Below are 20620 nucleotides of genomic sequence, written 5' to 3' on the forward strand. Positions count from 1 at the left end.
ATTTGTTTAGCATTTTTTTTTAAATCTGTGATAATGGGAGCTGTACATCCAGTGGATGCACCACATAATAATATTTAATATCGCCTCGTTTTATTTGCTTCCATTAATGTGTTTACCATCTTCTTAACATCATTAAGCTCAAGGACTTTCTGTTTGAACACTTTGGCACATATATCATCCTGGCACAGTGTCGATCCTCACTTCTGGTTATTGACCGCTGACCTCTGCCCTTTGACCTCAGAGGGCAGCTTGTTCACGGGGACAGTGACTGACTTCCTGGCCATCGACGCTGTCATTTATCGCAGTTTGGGAGAGAGTCCTGCTCTGCGAACGATCAAGCATGATTCCAAATGGTTCAGAGGTACTGTTTCATACATAATAAAACTTTGAATGTTTGGTAATATCAATTCATTGGTTTTATTTGTCATCTGTTTTGTTTTTGATTTTATGAATGTTCTTAATTGACACAGAATTTTTTCTCTTTTAAAGAATGGAAAATGATTTAAACATTCCTAATGCACTTTTCCCCTCCAATGTACAGTATACTCACTACCAGTCAAACATTTTGGGGTTAGTAATAATAAAAAAAATGGTTATACTTTCATTTGCAAGATTTGATCAAAAGTGACAGTTGACATTTTATAATGTTTATGATGTCACAATAATCGCTTTAAATAAATGCTGTTCTTTTGGAATTTCTGTTCAACAAAAAATCCTGAAAAAAATATTCCACAAAAAATATCAAGCAAATCTACTATTTTCAACATTGGTAATAATAAATAATGTTTCTTGAGCAGCAAATCAGCATATTAGAATGATTTCTGTGGATCATGTGACACTATAGACTGGAGTAATAATGCTGAAAATTCAGCTTTGCATCACAGGAATAAATGACACTTTAAAATATATTCAGGCAGAAAACAGCTTTTTAAAACTGTAGTAATATTTCACAATATTACTGTTTCATTGTATTAAAAATAAAAATTTTACATGAGCATGTTTACATTTTTTTGTAATTTTTAAAACATTTTCTTATTTATGGGCTTTTTTTCATCAATATTTGCAATTAATTGTGATTATAGTATTCTTTTTTATTATTATTATTAAAAAAAGAGTTATGGCTTTGTATTACCAAAGTAATTAATGCTGTTTTATGTCTACTAACTAGACATAATCAGAAGTGATTTTAGCATTATGATATTTTGGGCACTAAATATGGCCTTTCAGAAAGACAACTTACAAATATTCAACATTATTTTTAGTGATACAGCAACAGATTCAAATGAGGGAAAGCCAAACTAATTCTCTGTTCATCGAACCACATAAACCGTCATTAAAGCAAAAGTTGCACTGAACCTGGATGGTTCCTTTTAAGTTGTTTCAGGAAATCTTTGGTAAAATGGGTTTCATCCGTGTCGCTCTGCAATCTCCCTGTCAGCCTGAAGTGGGGTGTGTTTTGTGGATTTTAAAATAATTTCAGCAAGCGGTTTACAGCACTGAATTCTGAGTGTGATTTCACACCAGACATACCGAGAGCGCTAACAAAACCAAATGGATTTTTTTTTTTTTTTTTTTACCTGAGTTGTTTTTCACAGATATGTGAGACCTTGTAACCACAGGAAACTGCACGGAGCTCTTGGAGCTTCATTCAGATGAGAAAAGCTGGATGTGTGTATAATTTAGAGCTCTCTGATTGAACTTTGAATGCTGGAGAGCTATAAGTTGAATTTTAAAGAATCACTGAGGGAGTGAGACTGACATAGACCTGCATCTGCTTTATAAAACACATCCAGTACTGCTCAAAAAGAGAGAGATAGATAGAGAGAGGCCAAGACCTTCAAATGTCCTCACTTCACTCTCTTAGCTTTATTTAAGAGGACATGCATGTTTAATGAGGACTATATCTGCCTCATTCAGTTCTCTCGCTGTATATCTCTTTCTCTCCCTGTCTGGGACTGTGCATATGTTGTTTGTTCAGATGAAATGTCTTTATAATGACTGATGAGTGTTTACTTATTTGAGCTGCAAGTTCTCCATAGGACGCCCTCAGACTGTAAAGTGAAAGCCTGTGTTTGTGTGTGTGTGTCTTACAGAGCCTTATTTTGTGAGCGCCGTGGAATGGGGGCCTCATATCTACTTCTTCTTCAGGGAGATGGCCATGGAGTTCAACTACCTGGAGAAGGTAAGAAACAAGAGTATAGACAGAGATTTACACTGTTTTTCAAAATGTGTTGTTTTTGATAGAAGTCTTTTATTCTTATGATGGCTGCATTTATTACAGTAAAATACAGTAAAAAGTGTAATGTTGTGAAATATGATAACCTCACAAAATGTCATGCTCATAACTTGCACATTAATAAATGACTGCCCATGGATAGCTATCCATGACTATTCAGTATTGAGGAACTTGATAGTGCACCGCCCAGTACTCAGAGGTCAGCCAATCATAATAGAGGTCATTTACATATTAAAGGTACAGTACTGTAAATGTCTGGTAGCAATAACAAAATTAATTTAAAGGAATATTTCACCCAAAAATGAAAATTTGCCTCTAAGGCCATTAAAGATGTAGGTGAGCTTGGGAACAGACTTTTAATGTAATGTAGCATTTCATCACTTGCTCACCAGTGGATCCTCTGCAGTGAATGGGTGCCGTCAGAATGAGAGTCCAAACAGCTGATAAAAACATCACAATAATCCACATCACTCCAGTCCATCAATTAACATCTTATCAAGTGAAAAGCTGCATGTTTGTAAGAAACAGTCCATTATTAATACGTTTTTCTTCATACTGGCTAAGTCTATACTCTATCCATAATGTTGTTTTCTCCAGTTCCTTTAAGTGAAACAGAAGTGGGAAAATGTTTGGGTAAAACTACATTAGGAATGCTTTTGGCACAAGAAGACTTGACCAACTTTATAATTGGACTGTTAAAACAAATAAAATGCAGTAGAGCAGAGTATGGTTCTTTTAGGTTTTTACACTATCGTCAAACGACTGAATTCTCTCGATTGATGTGTGAGGTTAAAAAGCAGTCCTTTGAATAGTCACTTTGATTGTAGAACTGAATAGAAGCTGTGTGCAATAAAACTGAACTGTTTTCTTTCTGAATATGTGTTTGTGTGTGCATTAGGTGATGGTGTCCCGCGTGGCTCGTGTGTGTAAAGGTGATTTGGGCGGCTCTCAGCGGGTGTTGGAGCGCCAGTGGACGTCGTTTCTGAAAGCGCGTCTGAACTGCTCGATCCCGGGAGACTCGCACTTCTACTTTAACCTGCTGCAGTCCACCAGCCCCATCATACGCATGCAGGGCAGGGACGTCATCCTGGGGGTCTTCTCAACACCCTCCAACAGGTACACACACTCATTCAGGAGGAATCATATAGAGGACGGTGTGATCACTAGCATTATAGTGGAACAATCAGGGTGTTTGAATGATGAATGCAGAATGCAGTCCTGATGCAAATAAGAAAAAAAGCATCTGAGAAGATTGTTTCCTCAAATCATTTATTATCTTATCAGTTTCCATATGTCCATTTACTATTATGTGTAAGACACGGTAAAGGTGAATTTCTCAAGAACTTACCTGGTTCAAATTTATTTTATTTTATTTTATTTTATTTTGAAACCACTCAGAGGAAATAGTGGCATGACATTTCAAAATAGGTCCCAAAGATTTCATGATTGACACATACAGTAAATCTAAAATGTTTTTTTACAGTGGCACAGCATACCTGGGAGTACCTCGAAAGAAATGATCACTGGAACAAGCTAAAAAACCAAAGATTAGATGTTGAATTCCGCACTGAATTTGCATTTTGGCGCAGCATGAAGCTTGAAATAACTCCCAAAAGAGAACAGACATTTACATACTGTAGACCTAGAATAAAAGGGGTACGGAGACAAAGCAAGCAAGAAAGATGGCAGGAGATACCAGCCGATAATCTGAGCTCATGGGTTTATCAAAGAGAAAGAATGATTCTGTTCTAGATCATGTTGTTCTGTCAGCTCTTCGAGTGCTCGTAACACACTGTAAGAGAGTAAGTGTGTGACGAGTGTGTGTTCAGTATGACATACTGCAGTCCATCAGGCAGATGATGAGGGCCATTTTCACTAATTACCTCTCATTGTGTTCGTATGATTAGAATAAAAATGAGCTTCATCATCAGCTTCCAGGGGAATGCTTTTGGTGTTTTATCTGCTCTGCTAGATGTGGTCATTTTTCTACAAGGGAAGAGCAAATTATTTAGAAAAAGGAAGAGGAATGAGATGAATGGGGAGTTTTCATGAAATTAAACGTTTGTACCCTTTTGTGCCCAAAATTTCTGATATATGCATTTATTTATGGCCATATTGTGATCGATTTTGGTCCAGATTTTGTTCCCTTCATTGTGAACAATGAATAACCCAATATGCCACGAGTAGCTGTCAATAACAGTGATTTTATCTCTCTTAACCATATTAAAAATTACTGTAACACACAGCCTTGACTGACTTACTACCTTTTTAATAAAATAAATAAATAAATAAAATTATTATTATTATTATTATTATTATTATTATTATTATTATTATTATAGAACATTAACTGATTTCTATATTAATATGTATATTTTACCTGGTAACCATTAAAACGCTACAGTTAGGATAATGAAGTCTATTGTTTAGCTCAAGAATTATTAAATCTGATCATTGTTATTAGTAGTGAATATTCACATTTCATTTATTTATGAATATTTTGTTTGATTTGTATTATGATTATCATCAAATAACCATATATAAGCCATATAACCAAACATAGGATAATTGTATTTATTTTTTTGGTGATTTTTTTATTTATTGCTATTACTGTTATTGTTACTGTTATTATTGAATGTTAACTGATTTATGTTTTGAGATTTGGTATGTTTCTTTGCAACCATCAACGACAGCCTACAATTAGGCTAATGAACTCTGTTATTTGGTGCAAGAAGTGCTTATTATTAGTTATTATTATTAATCAAAATTATATTGTAGAATAAAAAAATATACGATTGTACAAAAAAGTACAAAGTTGATAAAGCAATTGATATAGCTCATTAGCTTAACTTAAGATGTTTACTGTTGTTTTGTAAATGTATTTTTAAACACCTTACCTTAGTAACCACTTAGTCTGGCTGTGTTACTCGCACTAGAGTTTTAGCTGAGCTTCTATGCCACCGTTAAAAAAGCATGAAGCCCCTCCTGCTTTGTGCCCTGTCCATTCTTCTTATTTAGTCCTCATTTCTCAGCCCCCCGTCGTGTCCTGTCTCAAATGTGTGATGAGGAGATCTTGGCCTGTTCACCTCGACCCCACTGGGCTGGGCAGTTACACAGGCATGGTGCCAGAAAGCCTTTAAAGCAGTGGACGATAGGTGACCAGGGCCGAGTGCCAGAGAGAACAGAGTGAAAGTAGAGCTGGTTTGTCTAGCTTGAGGTTTACAGGACTGTAGATCACTGCATCTGACAGCTCATTGGCTGGATTAGAGTTGGAGGCCACAAACTTCTGACAGCTTACTGGCTTCAGACGTGTTCGCCGAGTGGCTCCTATTCAAACCCTGTCTGCACGTCTCATTTTTTGCAGTGGTAATGCACATCAAAACTGAATTTTGGAGTATTATTATTATTATTATTCAGTGTTGTCTCTTATGCTCAATGAAGTCTCTTATATTCAATTTAATGTATTTTAAAATGTAAGTTGCTCCTGTGGTACAAAGCTGAATGTTCAGAAATCCTTAATGAATAGAATATTTTATTAATATTTTTTATTTGCATTTATTTAAAATATAATAAATATAATAAATATTAAAATACATAAAACATGATAAATGTCTTTGTCACTCTTAAACAATTGATTTATATGTTATATATATATATATATATATATATATATATATATATATATATATATATATATATATATATATATATATATATATATATATATATATATATATATAATAAAATAAAATAAATGAAAAACTTCATTTATTTTAAGCACATAACAAAATAACCAAAACTATAATTTTAAATTGAAAAGTGAAAATATGAATAAAAAAAACTATATAAAAAAGATATATTAAATTAAGTATTCTAATACAGATAAAATAACATGCAAAACATCTTGAGTAAAATGGTCACTTTTTTAGCAAAAATTAATAAATAAAGAGCACATTTTTAAAAGGTAGTGTAGAAACATGTTGACTTTCTTTCTTTGTGGAATAATAAAGGTGAAATTTAATATATACATATATTAATGCTGTTGTTTTTTTTTGCCAGTATAATTACAGTCAATGGGATTCACTAATGTTTTTGTTCCAAATATCATTCATCAAAATATCTTCAATTGTGTTCTACAGAAGAAAGTAAGTCATGCAGGTTTGAAACAACATGAGGGGGAGTAAATGAAGGCAGACTTTTAATTATGAGCAATGATTAGCAAACACTACAGTACTAATGAAATCACATTGTGTCAGAACAGTGCATTATTCTTTTAATCACCTTCATTTTTAGTCACCTTCTGAGGTGACATGAGAAAGGTGTCAGTGCCCTAATGGCACTTGTAGAACATTATTGTTTTTCCCTTTATTCTTTTTAAATAGTTGATGTAATTATAAGGTTGTGCTACACTGGCAAGCTCAGTAAAGGAGAGCAAGATGCCATCCAGTGACATCTCTGTTAATTTGGTGTAATTTTTGGCACAGATGTCCTCCATAAGGGCGGCAGGCGGTGGGCTCAGGCCCGTCTCCAAATCAGGCCATTAACACTAAGCCCACTGCGTCGTCTCTGTCCATCAATCTGCACACATTTTCCAAATTTTCCAAATGAGACCCTTCATTCCCAAAAGCCTTTCAATTACCAATAGCCCATATTAAACAGATCAGACCCCATATTTTATGTGTATGTATTAGTGGGGGATATTACAGAGAAACTGAGCAGGAATGAAATGATAAGAATTGAATGAACAGACCTCATCATGTCCAAATGTGATGAGTGCACTGGACTTGTCTTGTCTGCTGCAGTTTTATTTAGTCACTGTGTGGATTTGCACTCTCATTGTGATCAGGATAATGTAGCTATTGGCTCAAATTCAAGCTTGCATCACAATTATTTTCCCTAAATTGTTTCATTGTGTTGAGTAACGTTTGTCTGGTTTACAAATATAGCGCTTTAATTTATACAATCATAAGCTTTAAATAGTGTGCTTCCTCACTGCATATTTCAACCAAAAATCTGTCATCATTTACTTACCATCATGTGGTTCCAAATCTCTTTGACAAAAGCATGTTTTGAAGAATCTTTGTAAGCAAACAGTTTTGGTTCCCATTGAATTGAATTTTTGTCCGTATAACAGAAGTCTGTGGGAACTGAGACTGAAACTGAAACTCATTTCTTTATGTTCCACACAAGAAATAAAGTCATGTACTGTAGGTTTGGAAATCATTTTCGGTAATTAAAATAAAGCTAAAGTCAAATAAACATAGATGAAAAGCTTAAACTTAAATTACTAAGTAAAATTACTCAAATAAAAACTGAAATAAGCTAAATTAAAGCTATATAAAAGTATATATTTTAAAAACGAAGACTAAAAATTTAAGTTAAAATGAAATCTGGAAATATGAAAATAAAAGCAATTTCAAAATAGTAATAAAAACTGTAACAGTATAAAAAATTACTAAAATAACACTACGCCTACTCTAATACAAATAAAATAGCATGCAAAAATACTGAGTGAAATGGTCAATTTTTAATTAAACTTTAATTAACCTCTTATTGATGCTTTCCAGCTGTTGAATTAATTATATTGATTTATATTGATTTATGTACAAACCTCATTCGCAGGCTATTTGAACAAAATTGTGTTTGACAGTAACCTCTCTGATGAAATAATAATAATAATAATGATAATAAAACAGCTAAAACCAGCCAACCTGCTGTTTTTGACCAACGTTTGTGGGATTGAGTCTATGGAAGTTTGTTTTGTGAGAGACACTTTATGAGTTTTGGTGGAGGTGCAGGGGCTTGGTTTTGTCCCAGTCATTTAAGATAAAGGACAGTGAGGTTTGGTTCATCTCTGGCCCAGCATTGGCACAGTTTTGGCCAAATGTTGTCCAGTGTTGGCTCAGCAGGTCTGGTGTCAGGTGAGGGGTGCAGACAAGCCCTCTCTCTCCAGTTCCAGCGGGACACCAGGCAGAACTCGCCAAGTCTGTCACCGTGGTCCAAACACACATGTTCTGAGAGCAGCTGATGGGACCATGTGTGACTGCAGCCTGCTCCTGTTTTACAATCCACACAACATCACAAGATTCATAAATGCATTGTTAATATTTGCACTTGTTTGGGCTGTTGTTGTTTTCCTAACAAAATTATAGTGTTAAGGGGATTATAGTTAAGTTAAGGGGATTTTGTAAAAGATTAATAGTATGGGAATTTTAATTAAGAACAAGTAAAAACCTACATTTATGTATTCATTTATACATTTCATCTAGACAATATTCCCAAGAAAAGGATAGGGTGGAGTTATTATTATTATTATTATTATTATTATTTAATACAAATTATTGCATAACTTGTGATATTATGGTAAAAGAAACTTAAAAATATTTATAATCTTTTTAAAAGTCTAAAACTTGATCTAATATATTCAGAAATTAAAATGTAGGTAATTTTACTTAGAAAATTTTACTTAAAAGACAATAAAATAAAAATATTGCTTTAAAAACAATCCCTTTCAAAAATATTGGGCTTGATAAGATTTTTTTTGTTATAGATTTTGTTATAGTTTAACAAGGCTGTATTTATTTAATCAAAAATACTGTAAATACAGTAATATTGTGAAATATTATTTTATATATATTTTATTCGTATGATGCTTGTAAAGCTTCATTACTCCAGTCTTCAGTGTCACATGATCCTTCAGAAATCAGTCTAATATTCTGATTTGTTTCTAATATAATAATAATGTCATGCTTATTTGGTAATTATTATCATTGTTGAAAGAAATTGTGATGCTTAATATTTTTGTGAAAACTGATCTTTTTTTCAGAATTATCTTTTAAACAAAAGAAAAACAACAGCATTTATTTTATTTGCAAATTTATAAATATATTTACTGTTACTTTTGATCAAATAACAATGAATTTCTTACTCCAAACTATTGAACGATAGTGTATAACTATTAATTTCAGTGTATGCATCAGAGCACACCAGACTTGATAATTTCATGTTTTGCACAAGGCTGAATACGTTCACAACAAGTCTTCGATAAGGTTTGTGGTCTTGTTGGGGCTGAAATCTGAAATCTGGACAGATAAGAGGATCCAAATTTCCTCAACAGCCCATCTGACCTCCCGCCGTTTGGAAGTGGAGGAGAGAGGCACAAGCTGCCCTGGAACACATGGTGAACACCTGCAGACCAGAAAACACACACACACACACACCTCAGGCTGTACACTTGCTCTTCCTGGCAGTTCATTTTACAGTTTCCTTCTGTGTCTGATCTATGATTTCTTTTTTGTTTCATGTGCATCAAGCTATAATATGTAGTTTTTTCCACAGTTTATTCAATATCATGTCTTTCCAAAGAGGTTTTTCTTTCTTTCATGAAACATAGAAGATATTTCAGATTTTCATACATTGAAAGCATATAGTGACCAAAAAGCACCACGAAAAGGTGAAAAATCAGTCCAAATGTGTGCTGTATAGTTATATGGATAATAAAGCCTATGCGCTATACAATAGCTGTATGCCAATATGGTGAGCTTGTTGAGTCACTTGAATTTGCATCACATTTGCGTTTTAATTGATTTATTTTTTATTTTTTTTGTTCTTATCAATCTGATGGAATGGCTGTGGAGATGCTCTCTAATGAGATGCAGTAGAGGATAATTGGTCAATTAGTCTGTCAGCTCCAGAAAAACTAATAGTCTTGTTGTGACATGTCGCTTTGACAATTCATCATTTTTATGTCAGAAAATGTGTCAGACCGTGTGTGTGTGTGTGTTTGAGGTGTGGATTGGATCAGTGTTGTGTCTTGACCCTCTTGTTCTCTGTGTTTACCCAGCATCCCCGGCTCGGCGGTGTGTGCGTTTGACATGCAGCAGCTGGCACGTGTGTTTGAGGGCAGATTCAAGGAGCAGAAATCTCCAGAATCCATCTGGACACCTGTACCTGATGAACTGGTACCAAAACCCAGGTATCTATCTATCTATCTATCTGTCTGTCTGTCTGTCTGTCTGTCTATCATTCTACTGATCTATCCTATCCATCCATCCATCGTTCTAATTTTTTACCAATTATCCATCCATTGTTCTATCTAATATCCATCCTATCATCATTCTATCTTCTACGGATCCATCCATTCATCCATCATTCTATCATTCTACTGATCTATCCTATCCATCCATCCATCATTCTATCATTCTACTGATCTGTCCTATCCATCCATCCATCATTCTATCATTCTACTGATCTGTCCTATCCATCCATCCATATTTCATGCTATCATTCTACCCATCCATTCATCCATCATTCTATCATTCTACTGATCTATCCAATCCATCCATCTTTCATTATATCATTCTACCCATCCATTCATCCATCATTCTATCTTTCTACCGATCCATCAATGCATCCATCGTTCTATAATTCTACTGATCTGTCATTCATCCTTAATTCTAACATTCTACTGATCCATCCATCCATCCATCCATCCGTCATTCTATCATAATACTGATCTATCCATCCATCTATCCCTCTACCCATCCATCCATCCATCCATCATTCTATCATAATACTGATCTATCCATCCATCCATCCATCTATCCCTCTACCCATCCATCCATCCATCATTCTATCATAGTACTGATCTATCCATCCATCCATCCATCCCTCTACCCACCCATCCATCTATACATCATTCTATCTTTCTACCAATCCATCCACCCATCATCATTCTATCATTCTATCATTCTCCTGATCTATCCATTCCTCTTTCGTTCTATGATTCTACCCATCCATTCATCCATCCATCAATCTTTTGTTCTATCATTCTACCATTCATCCAATGTTATTGTATTTTACTGATCTAATACTAATAATTCTGTCTTTCTACCGATCCATCCATTCATCCATCCATCCATCTATCCATCATTCTACTGATTGACTGCTTGATATCTAGTTGTCTTCTTCTGGTTTGTAGCTTGAAATGTCAAGCGTTAATTTGACTTTCCTAGGCCTGGAGGATGTGCTGTCCAGGGGTCGAGATTCAGCTCCTCCAACACCCTTCCTGATGAAGTGCTGAATTTCATCAAAACTCATCCACTGATGGATGAAGCGGTACCTTTGCTTGGACACAGACCGTGGATAGTCAAGACTATGGTCCGGTAAGATGAGTACAGCTACTCAACACAGGTGTTATGGAAAAATATCAATAAACCGCAAGATGCTTGTTGTACGAAGTGTGTTGCTGAGAGTTGAAAAGGTGAAACACAATTCTCAAGGCCTGCTAAAAGCCGTGTTGAGATATCAGGAGCCCGAGCTCTGCTGTAATATGGCTAATGTAGCAGCACCGCCACTAAAAGGACATCATTCTGTGAGCATTCCTGCTAAGAGCGTTCCTACAGTGTCTCTCAAGGTTAACGGGGGAAAAAACCCTTAGTTAAAATATGAATCTGAACTCCAGAAGTGCTTCTGTGGAGAGTAAATTGCCTGAGGCTTTCAGAACCAAAGCAAAGCTTTTCTGCAAAGAGGAAAAAATATAGCTGTAAATCATCTCACTTTTAAAAATTTGATTGAAATGGCCACTGGGTTCCTTCATGATAACAAGAAGTAAATTGACACAAAAGAGAGTGGTTCTCTGGTGTTCATTTGATTCATATTCAATAACAGACCGTTTTGCCTGAATGTTTATCTTGAATAAACGTTAGTGAATTACTCCTCATAAAGACTTCAATGTCTTGAAGTAAAGGTTTTTCACAATTACAACCAAGTAAAAGTACTCAGAAATTAAAAGTTGTTGTGAGCCATCAGAGACTCTGGTGAAAATCCTCTGTGTTTGTAAACTTTGATCCAAATAAGCCTTTTTACACCTAATCTTCTCAAGTCTCAACAGAGAGAGTATTTACACATCTTATCTCTGACATCCCTTTTTAATTATTCCTTAAGCTGTAGTAAGAATAACACAACAAGAATGGTTTAAAACAGATAGCGGCGGCACTAAAATCTGATTAATGTTTGAAGCTAAAATAAATGACAAACTGTGACCGCCAGCAGAATTCAACAAATCAAAACAAACCCTATTTACTTCCTTAATGTTCCGGTGCACAATTCAGAAATGAATGTTCTATTAAAAAAAAATGTGTCTTTCAAATTGCAATACCTTCAATGACTCTGAATGTACTGTTTTATTCCTCAGAATTGTAACTAGGCCGTGTGGGTAGGGAAATAACACAGGGTTACATTTTTTTTCTTATTCAATATTCTGTGTCACTTGGAAAAATATCACATTATGGTTGCAAAATGGCTTGCAAATGCAGTTTCGTGTTGATTTTAAAGCACTGTTTTATTTGGCTAGTGTAAACAGCTTAGAGTTAGCATGATGAAATATGTTGTCGGAACATTACTTTCATCATATTGATGTTGCAACTGTTTTAGAAAAGCAATAAGCTTCTGTAATGTGTGCATATTGTTTTATTTTCCTAATTTTAAAGGTACCAGTTGAACACTATGGTGGTGGACACTGAGGCAGGCCCACATCGCAATCGGACTGTGGTGTTCCTCGGATCCACCAGGGGAACCGTTCTCAAGTTCCTCATCACGCCCATCCCGGAGAACCCGTACTCCAATACCAATATTTTTCTGGAAGAGCTGGAGGGATACAACCCAGAAAGGTGAAGGGATTTTTTGTTAGAAACCAGTTTGAGGCAAGAAGCTACAGGAGGCGTGGCCTGCAGCGAGGGTGGGATCTTATGCTTTCAAAACTAGATTGCTTTAGCTAGACTCTCTGAAATCGCCTACCCTAACATGAATTAACTGAGGAAAGAATGGTGATATTTATTAGTTAAAATATTTACCTTATTACCTGTAGTGTACACTAAGAATATGACAACCCGAGAGAGATAAATCTATGCTACCTCTAAAAAGATGAAAGCTGCTTAGTAGACAAGATGTTATGCTAATATTGGATTCAGACATACTTTGATGACTTTTGGCCTTCCCTGATAAGGCAGATTGTTGCAGGATTGAAAAGTCAGGAGCAGAGATCAAGTTGTTTTTGTCCTAAGCATCCTTTCATCTGTTTCCAGACTTCCAAAAATCAGTTTTTGTCAAGAAGTGCCCCGCAGTTGTTTACTGTTGTTGACGTTTAGCCCTGGATTAAAAACTTTAGCAATGTCAAAGGAAAAGATATTCAGTGTCAAATGCAACTGAAGAAATAAATCCACAAAACGGCTCCTCTGAAAATGTCCTCAAAAGCAAAAGGAGGCAAAATGAATCAGCTGGGTTTCTGATAATTTGTGTGTGTGTGTGTGTGTGTGTGTGTGTGTGGTGCTCAGATGGATGAAAACATGGCTGGGGTTTTGAAGATGAAAGGCAATACCTGTCTGGAGGAAGAACTGTAAGGTTCAGAGAGATGCATGCTGGGAGATGGAGGCGAGTTGTGTGGCGGTTGAGATAATGTTCTCAGCAGGACGCCACACTCGCTGGGAAACACACACACACACACACCTGAAACAAAGAGATCACTGTGTCTGCTTGACCTTCTGGCTTGCCTCAGGTGTTTTCTGGATGGCATCCCAAACTCTCACACAACTTCCTGTAATATGTCTCACTTGTCTTCCAGCTATTTATCAGTGTTTAGATTACATGTCTGATATCTGTAGACCTGCTGTTGGGGAGTTTCTCTGAGACGCTGGTGTCATAATTTAATCAGAGATGTTGCAGTAATTTAATGCCTTATTAGCAGCTTGACAGTTAATGTGTGTTGGAAAAAGACCAACTCTGAATGAATCTCTTTTAGTCTGTATTTTTTTGGGCTGTTTGCCACTTTTTTATAGCATGTCTGTGACTATTAAAAAAAAGTGGCAAACAGCCCAAAAAACAGGAGCTTACTGAAGAAAAAGAGAAAGTTTAAGAATTTGCCTTCACAAGTTGGAAATTGAATTGGCCACACCCCACAGGAAGTTAAAGTTAAATGACAGGAAGTGGAATTTACAAAGTTATAATTCATGTAAATTTAATAGGTAATGCATTCTGTGTTGGTCCATAAATTTACCATTCAAGCATTTTAGGTCAGTATGGTAAATTATACTTTTATTCAGCAAAAATGCATTAAGTTGATTTAAAGTGACAGTAATGATATTTACACTGTTACACAAACATTCTATTTCAAATGTTTCTTGAGCAGCAAATGTGCACATTAGAATGATTTCTAACAGGTCATGTGACACTGAAGACTGGAGTAATGATGTTGAAAATTCAGCATTTTAAAATTACATTTTTAAATACATTCAGAGAGAAAACAGTTACATTACATTCTAATGATATATCACAATATTACTGTTTTTCTGTATTTTTCCACTAATAAATGCAGCCTATGTGTGCATAAGACTGCTTTTAAAAAACATTTCAAACTGTAGTGTCAGTAAAATGAAATGTTCAAAAGTATTTCAAGTAAATGTTAATAAAAAGCCTATTATCTAAACATAATCTAGTAAAATTATATTAAAAATAGTTCAAATGATCTAAATCAAATTTTCTTGATTGTATACACATTTTTAAGATGGAATTCATATTGATTAATTTTCTTCATCACAATATCACAATTAAGTGTATAAATAGTGAATTTTGAATAATTGAATAGCTTTGGCTCAAGTATAATTGTTTTCTTTCTTCCTTCCTTTATTGTTTTAATTCATTATAGTGAACGTTTTACCTGTCCCCAGTTTCACTTTCCAAACTATTAGTCTTTTGGAAAATTTCTTTAGGTTTCTTTGTTTTACTCATTCATTTTTAATTCCTGACCCCTTTTTGCTACTGTATCTTTAAAACTACATGTAAATGGCATATACAGTATGTAAGTTCTATATGTAGATAACCTCTGTAGTGATTGGCTAACCTTCTCACATGTGAAATGTTTTCGTATGTCTGTGCCCTGCTGCAGTGTGGGTGCTCATACTGTGTGTTAATGTGCTCATGACTCACACTGATGTGAAGTTGTTGGGTTTTAATGAGTGTGCGCATTCGTGTTCTAGGAAATGTTAAGTTGTAAAAGTGCATGTGGGCTTGTATTGATGAATTCAGTGTGTGTGTGTGTGTGTGTGTAGGTGCGGTGATGACTCTGTGCAGGCGAGACAGCCTCTCTCTCTGACCCTGGACAAACCCAGTCACACGCTCCTGCTGGCCTTCCACTCCTGCGTGGTGAGAGTGTCTGTCGCACGCTGCCAACTGCACTCCAGATGCATGAAGTAAGATCACACACACAAACACATACACACCTTCAGTCTGAACACTGATTAAACGCACTCTCATTCACACACATTCCCATTTTTCCATCTTAAAGTAAATTGTGCCACCCAAATGCACAGCGGCTTTGCAATTACTGTGACCCAGCTTTTACAGTTTCCTTCAGACACACACATACACACTCCTTCTGGCCTGGCTCCCGTACGGCACATTTGGAGCGGTCTCTTCCTGTGAAGCAGTAAAGTTCTGGTGCAGTTCAGCCGTGATTAATGGTAGAGGCTTTGATTGAGTCTGCTGACGTTCTCTCTCGTCTTGTGGGATGTGGTACAGTGCAGTCATACCATCTGCGGCAATCCACTATGTACTGTACGTCTGCAGCACCATGTGTCGCTCAAATCACTTGCACCAGCAGCCCGTGCTGCCATGGGTGGTAAACCAAAAAAAAAAAGCATTTACTCACCCAGAAATTGCTACACTGGATGAAAAATGGTATAGAAACAATTAAATTGTACTAGTAAATTGTACTAATAATTAAAATTAATTGTAACACATTGATTTTACCATGACACTTTGAAGTAGAAAGACTGAAATAGTATTTTCTTGTCAAATATTCTGCAACAATCTCTGTATTATTTGCAACTCCAGTAAATCATTTTTACACTGTACACAGATTTTAAACCTCCTTTTCTTCCTTGCACAAGCTCATATAAATAGATGCTGAACAAAGAATACAGTACTAAATGTAAATGCATTGTTAAATAGAATAAATTTAAATGACAAATCATAATTGTGTAATGATAATTATGTATAAGGCTAAAATAAAATAATAACAAATAATTAATTAAAGTTAATTACATTTGTTGCCGTTCAGAATGTAAATCTAGCTACTTTTATTTTTAAATGCAGTAAAAGCATCGCCAAATTTAGGTATAATCATTTATTTTTATTGTGCTATTCAATTTAATTGACTGTTTATTTTATATATTATTTTGGTATTGCTATACAAAATGAACATTGTACACACACACACGAGTGTATGTGTGTGTGTGTGTGTGTGTGTGCGTGTGTTCTGTCTTTAGAGAAGTGACCTTGAAGTGCTGGAGAAACAGATATGAGAAAGTATGAGTCTGCAGCTGAATGTCTGACTCATGTCTCTCTCTCTCTCTCTCTCTCTCAGTCTTTGTAAATCTCTATAAATCATGATTTCTGTTCTCCAGTTTTGTTTCCTCTATTCATTATTGAGGAGGTCCATATTGACATCTGTAATAACATTGACAAACATTGTGTGTGTGTGTGTGTGTGTGTGTGTGTGTGTGTGTGTGTGTGTGTGTGTAGAAATTGCATTGCATCCAGAGATCCATACTGCGGCTGGACCAGAGGAAGTACCTGCTCACTCCTGAGGCCAGGCACCAGGTAAGTTAGAAATCAGAAACATACTCTACACAAATATGAATATATCTGCCCCGTTGTGCACACTGAGCATGCCTTCAAAACTCAACTGAACAGGGCAATCGAGTCACCCTCAAATTCTGGCCATTAAAGGTGAAGAGTTACATTTCTGAGCCACTACTGTCAACCAAAATGCAAATGCTTTTACACAGGTTTCTTAAACATTCAGCAAGTTCTTCTACTAACATTAATATAAAGTTCATTCAAAGTTATATTGACTTTAGTAATGTTCTCAAAAAGTTAGACACAAAAACATTACTTTTCATTCGTTCAAGTTTGCATTGTTCAGAAATAACATTCATAGAACATTCAAACAACATTTTCACAAAACAAAATGTTACAATTATAAAAGTTATACAGTTCTACATTTGCATAAAAAAAGTAATTTAATATAAACAAAAATAAACTGTTTATCTTTAAACCAGATGTATTATTATTCAGGTAGCTTGGTAAACATGACAGTTACATTTTTTGTCTGCCATGACAGTCATTGACCTGAAAAAGAAAACTGACATCGAATGTGTTTTGAATTGTGTTCGGACACATTTCTAAAAGCAAGGACGCATAAAATTGAGTTCGCATAACTAGAAGCATTTGCAGTCGCTTACTTGCATAAAATGTGTGTCGTGTATCTAATCTGTGAATTTGCGGTTTGTGTTCAAATCCGTTTTTGCAGATTACCTTTCGTGCAGGATGTTGAATATGGAAACACCTCACATCTCGGAGACTGCGACGGTGAGTTTGTGAACCTGTTGGGATGTGACCTTTAGCTTCCTGGTCTATCTTCAGCATCTCTGTCTTTCCTCAAGAGAATTCTCTAGCAACTCTTCAACAGTACAGAAAAGATCCATTCTGATCTGATTCAAAAGTTTTACTCGAGCAGTCAAAGTCACGAGAAAGTCAGGTTGCTTCGGGAGAGATGGAGGATGATAATGAAAGACAAGCAGAGCCTTGAATCTTTTCTTTTTAGAAATTAATTGATTTCTTTAAAGTAGGAGGTGTCTGGGTACAAGATGGCAACAGTGTTTACTTTGTTAAAAAGACAAAGATGGTTAATATTTCCAAACAATCAGAAGCTTAGATTCGCTTTCCGCTCTTAATGGCATTTTGCGAATCTGGCAGCATATGAAACACTCTCTGTCAATCTCTCCAGTTTTCATGGCTCAAAACGCTTACATTTCTTCCAAAGTTCAGGTTTAGCAGAATGTGGAACAGCAGTGAGGTTCTCGAGTCTCATCTTCAAGAGCTCTTGAGCATAACAGATTCAGACAGAAGAAGTTATATATCACTGCAGCCGTATAGATTCAGCGGAGTTACATAAGAGAGCAAGTGAGAGGGCACAGAATGAAATAAAAATCAAGTTCAGTGGCTTAGTAAGTTTGTACACTCAAGGAATCTGTTTCGATGAAGATAAATATGGTAAACAGAAGCCTTGTTTGGGTTGGGTCTTCGCACAGTTTAAGGAAAAGAATGAGGGACACTTTTTTATTACTTTCTGAAGCTTTTAGGGGACACAACTGAGTTTTGAGAGCACATTTGGATTGATATGTGCTGTTTGAATGGAGTTGAGGTCAACAACTTTCTCCATTAGCGTAAAAAACAGTGGTTCTACCCCTTTTGACTCAAGGCCCCCTGCTGTCCAGCAGCTATTTCCAAAAGTGACTGTTATTTCTGCTGTAATTATGACTGAGCTGCTTGTTTTCTGCAATAGTGGGGCTACCGGGGAAATACTTAATTGTAAAAAAACGCAAGCATATAAATGTCACAACTCGACAAAATTCTGCAAAATTCGTCTTGTTATTCAAAACCTTGTTGATTCAAAACTAGCCATAATGTGTGACATAACGTCTCATACATTCATACTGTTATTACACAAGTTTATACAAATTTACATTATACTATATATACTATTTGTGTTTTTTTAATTAGTTCATTTTGTCTTGTGGGTTTTGTAAAAACAAAAGAACAAATATTCCATTTAAAATATATTATAATAGAATGTTTGTATTTTAAAATATATCAATATAATATTATATTTTATGTTATTAAATATTGCTAAAAGAAATTTGAGTGGTGGTGCTGGCCAGGCTGGTGTGCTAGCATCATTTTAGTAATATTTAGTAGTATTTATTCATATTTTGAATTAGCTTTTATTTGTATCTTTTTTTAGTAGTTTAGTAATTTAGTTTTACACTTTTGTAATCTGTATTATTATAATTATGATATTTTTGTTCATTTTTTACCCTATTTTAATTTTATTTTTTTAGTTTTTTCATTGCTGATTTGCCTTTTTCAGCAAATATTTATATGAATTAACAGAAACAGTTTTAGTTTACTTTAACCACCTTATTCAGCAAACTCCACCAGCCCAGCACTAAACCAGCATAAACCAGCACAAACCAGACTGGAAATGTTGGTCTTTGCAGCAGGAATAACTCAAAACGATTGTGAATTATCAAAGAGAATTGACTGTGCATACAGAATTCAAACCTCTCACGTCTGCATTATATGTACAATACAGTTCACTAGTCACAGTGTTATGGTGAATATGGTTGTATGAATATAGCCAGAGAGTCAGACTTCTGAAACTCAGAATCACTGTGCAGTGTGTTAAGTCCTCACATGCAGTAAGAGTGTTTACTTGCTTTAAATGAACATTCAACATAAAGCTGTTGGCTGAAGTATGTATTTACAGACAGAGGAAAGGGAGGGACAGAATTAACATTTAGAACAAAAGTAACCCCTATATCTAGAGGTAAATGGGAACTAATTAAAGAGATCCTTGAAAAGAAATGTATAGGCACATATATAATATAATGAGCCCATAGATGCATCTGTAAAATGGCTGTCGTCTGGCCAGTCTGATATGATTTGGGTTTGGGATATATGAACCCGAGTCGCAGGCTCATTAAACTCAGCACTCCTGCTGAAACAGCTCCAGTCTGCCGGTCAGCCGTCCTCTCATCTACATCAAACGCCTGTCTTCTTCTGTCCTCGCTCTCTCCATCCATCACACAGAAGTTCAGTCATATTTTAAAGAGCCTGAGACGAGTGAAACACTGAATGCCAAAAAAGATCAGAACAGAGAGAGAGAGAGAGAGAGAGAGAGAAGTTTGTTCAGAGCTTGTTTGAAATCACTCTGTTTGATGCAGCTGGAGTTTGACAGAAGCAGCCAAGTACATTTAAATTGGCCATAGCCAGAGTTTGTGTTAATGTTTATTTCAGATTACATTAGAAAGCTATTTAAGTTATCCAGCCAAGTGCAGCGAGTTGCTTTCTCAAGGATTCCTGAAATATATAAATTTGCTACAAAAACAGTACTGTTTTTACGTTGTATGTACTTATGCTCACCAAGGCTGAATTTATTTGATCAAAAATACAGCCAAATTGTGAATTATTATTACAGTTTATACAGTTGTGCTGATTAACATTTTTGTGGAAACCATAATAGATTTTTTTTCTTGGGGATTCTTCGATGAATGTTAATATAAGTTCAAAATATTATATTTTTTTATTATACAAATGTATTATTTATGTCTTTACTGTCACTTTTGATCAATTTAATGCATCATTGCTATATAAAAAAGTATTAATTTCTTTTCAAAAATCTTACTTACCTTTAATGAAGTCTAACTGTTTTGGGTCCACATTCGGGTGAACTGTTCTTTTAAAAGTCCTCTTACTGTCAAGATA

General features: G+C 35.3%; 1 protein-coding gene across 1 annotated transcript in view; it reads left to right on the top strand.

The window, feature by feature from the left end:
* LOC127935818 (semaphorin-6B) overlaps positions 1-20620 on the top strand; it is a 101339-nt gene that overhangs the window by 73502 nt on the left and 7217 nt on the right. The window contains exons 8-16 of the mRNA XM_052534012.1: positions 242-361; positions 2094-2182; positions 3135-3352; positions 10080-10211; positions 11251-11400; positions 12727-12906; positions 15340-15480; positions 16814-16891; positions 17604-17662. Coding sequence (XP_052389972.1) covers positions 242-361; positions 2094-2182; positions 3135-3352; positions 10080-10211; positions 11251-11400; positions 12727-12906; positions 15340-15480; positions 16814-16891; positions 17604-17662 — 1167 coding nt within the window. The remainder of the gene's footprint in view (positions 1-241; positions 362-2093; positions 2183-3134; positions 3353-10079; positions 10212-11250; positions 11401-12726; positions 12907-15339; positions 15481-16813; positions 16892-17603; positions 17663-20620) is intronic.

Source organism: Carassius gibelio, chromosome A2 (assembly GCF_023724105.1).
Source record: "Carassius gibelio isolate Cgi1373 ecotype wild population from Czech Republic chromosome A2, carGib1.2-hapl.c, whole genome shotgun sequence".
Classification (NCBI taxonomy): Eukaryota; Metazoa; Chordata; class Actinopteri; order Cypriniformes; family Cyprinidae; genus Carassius; species Carassius gibelio.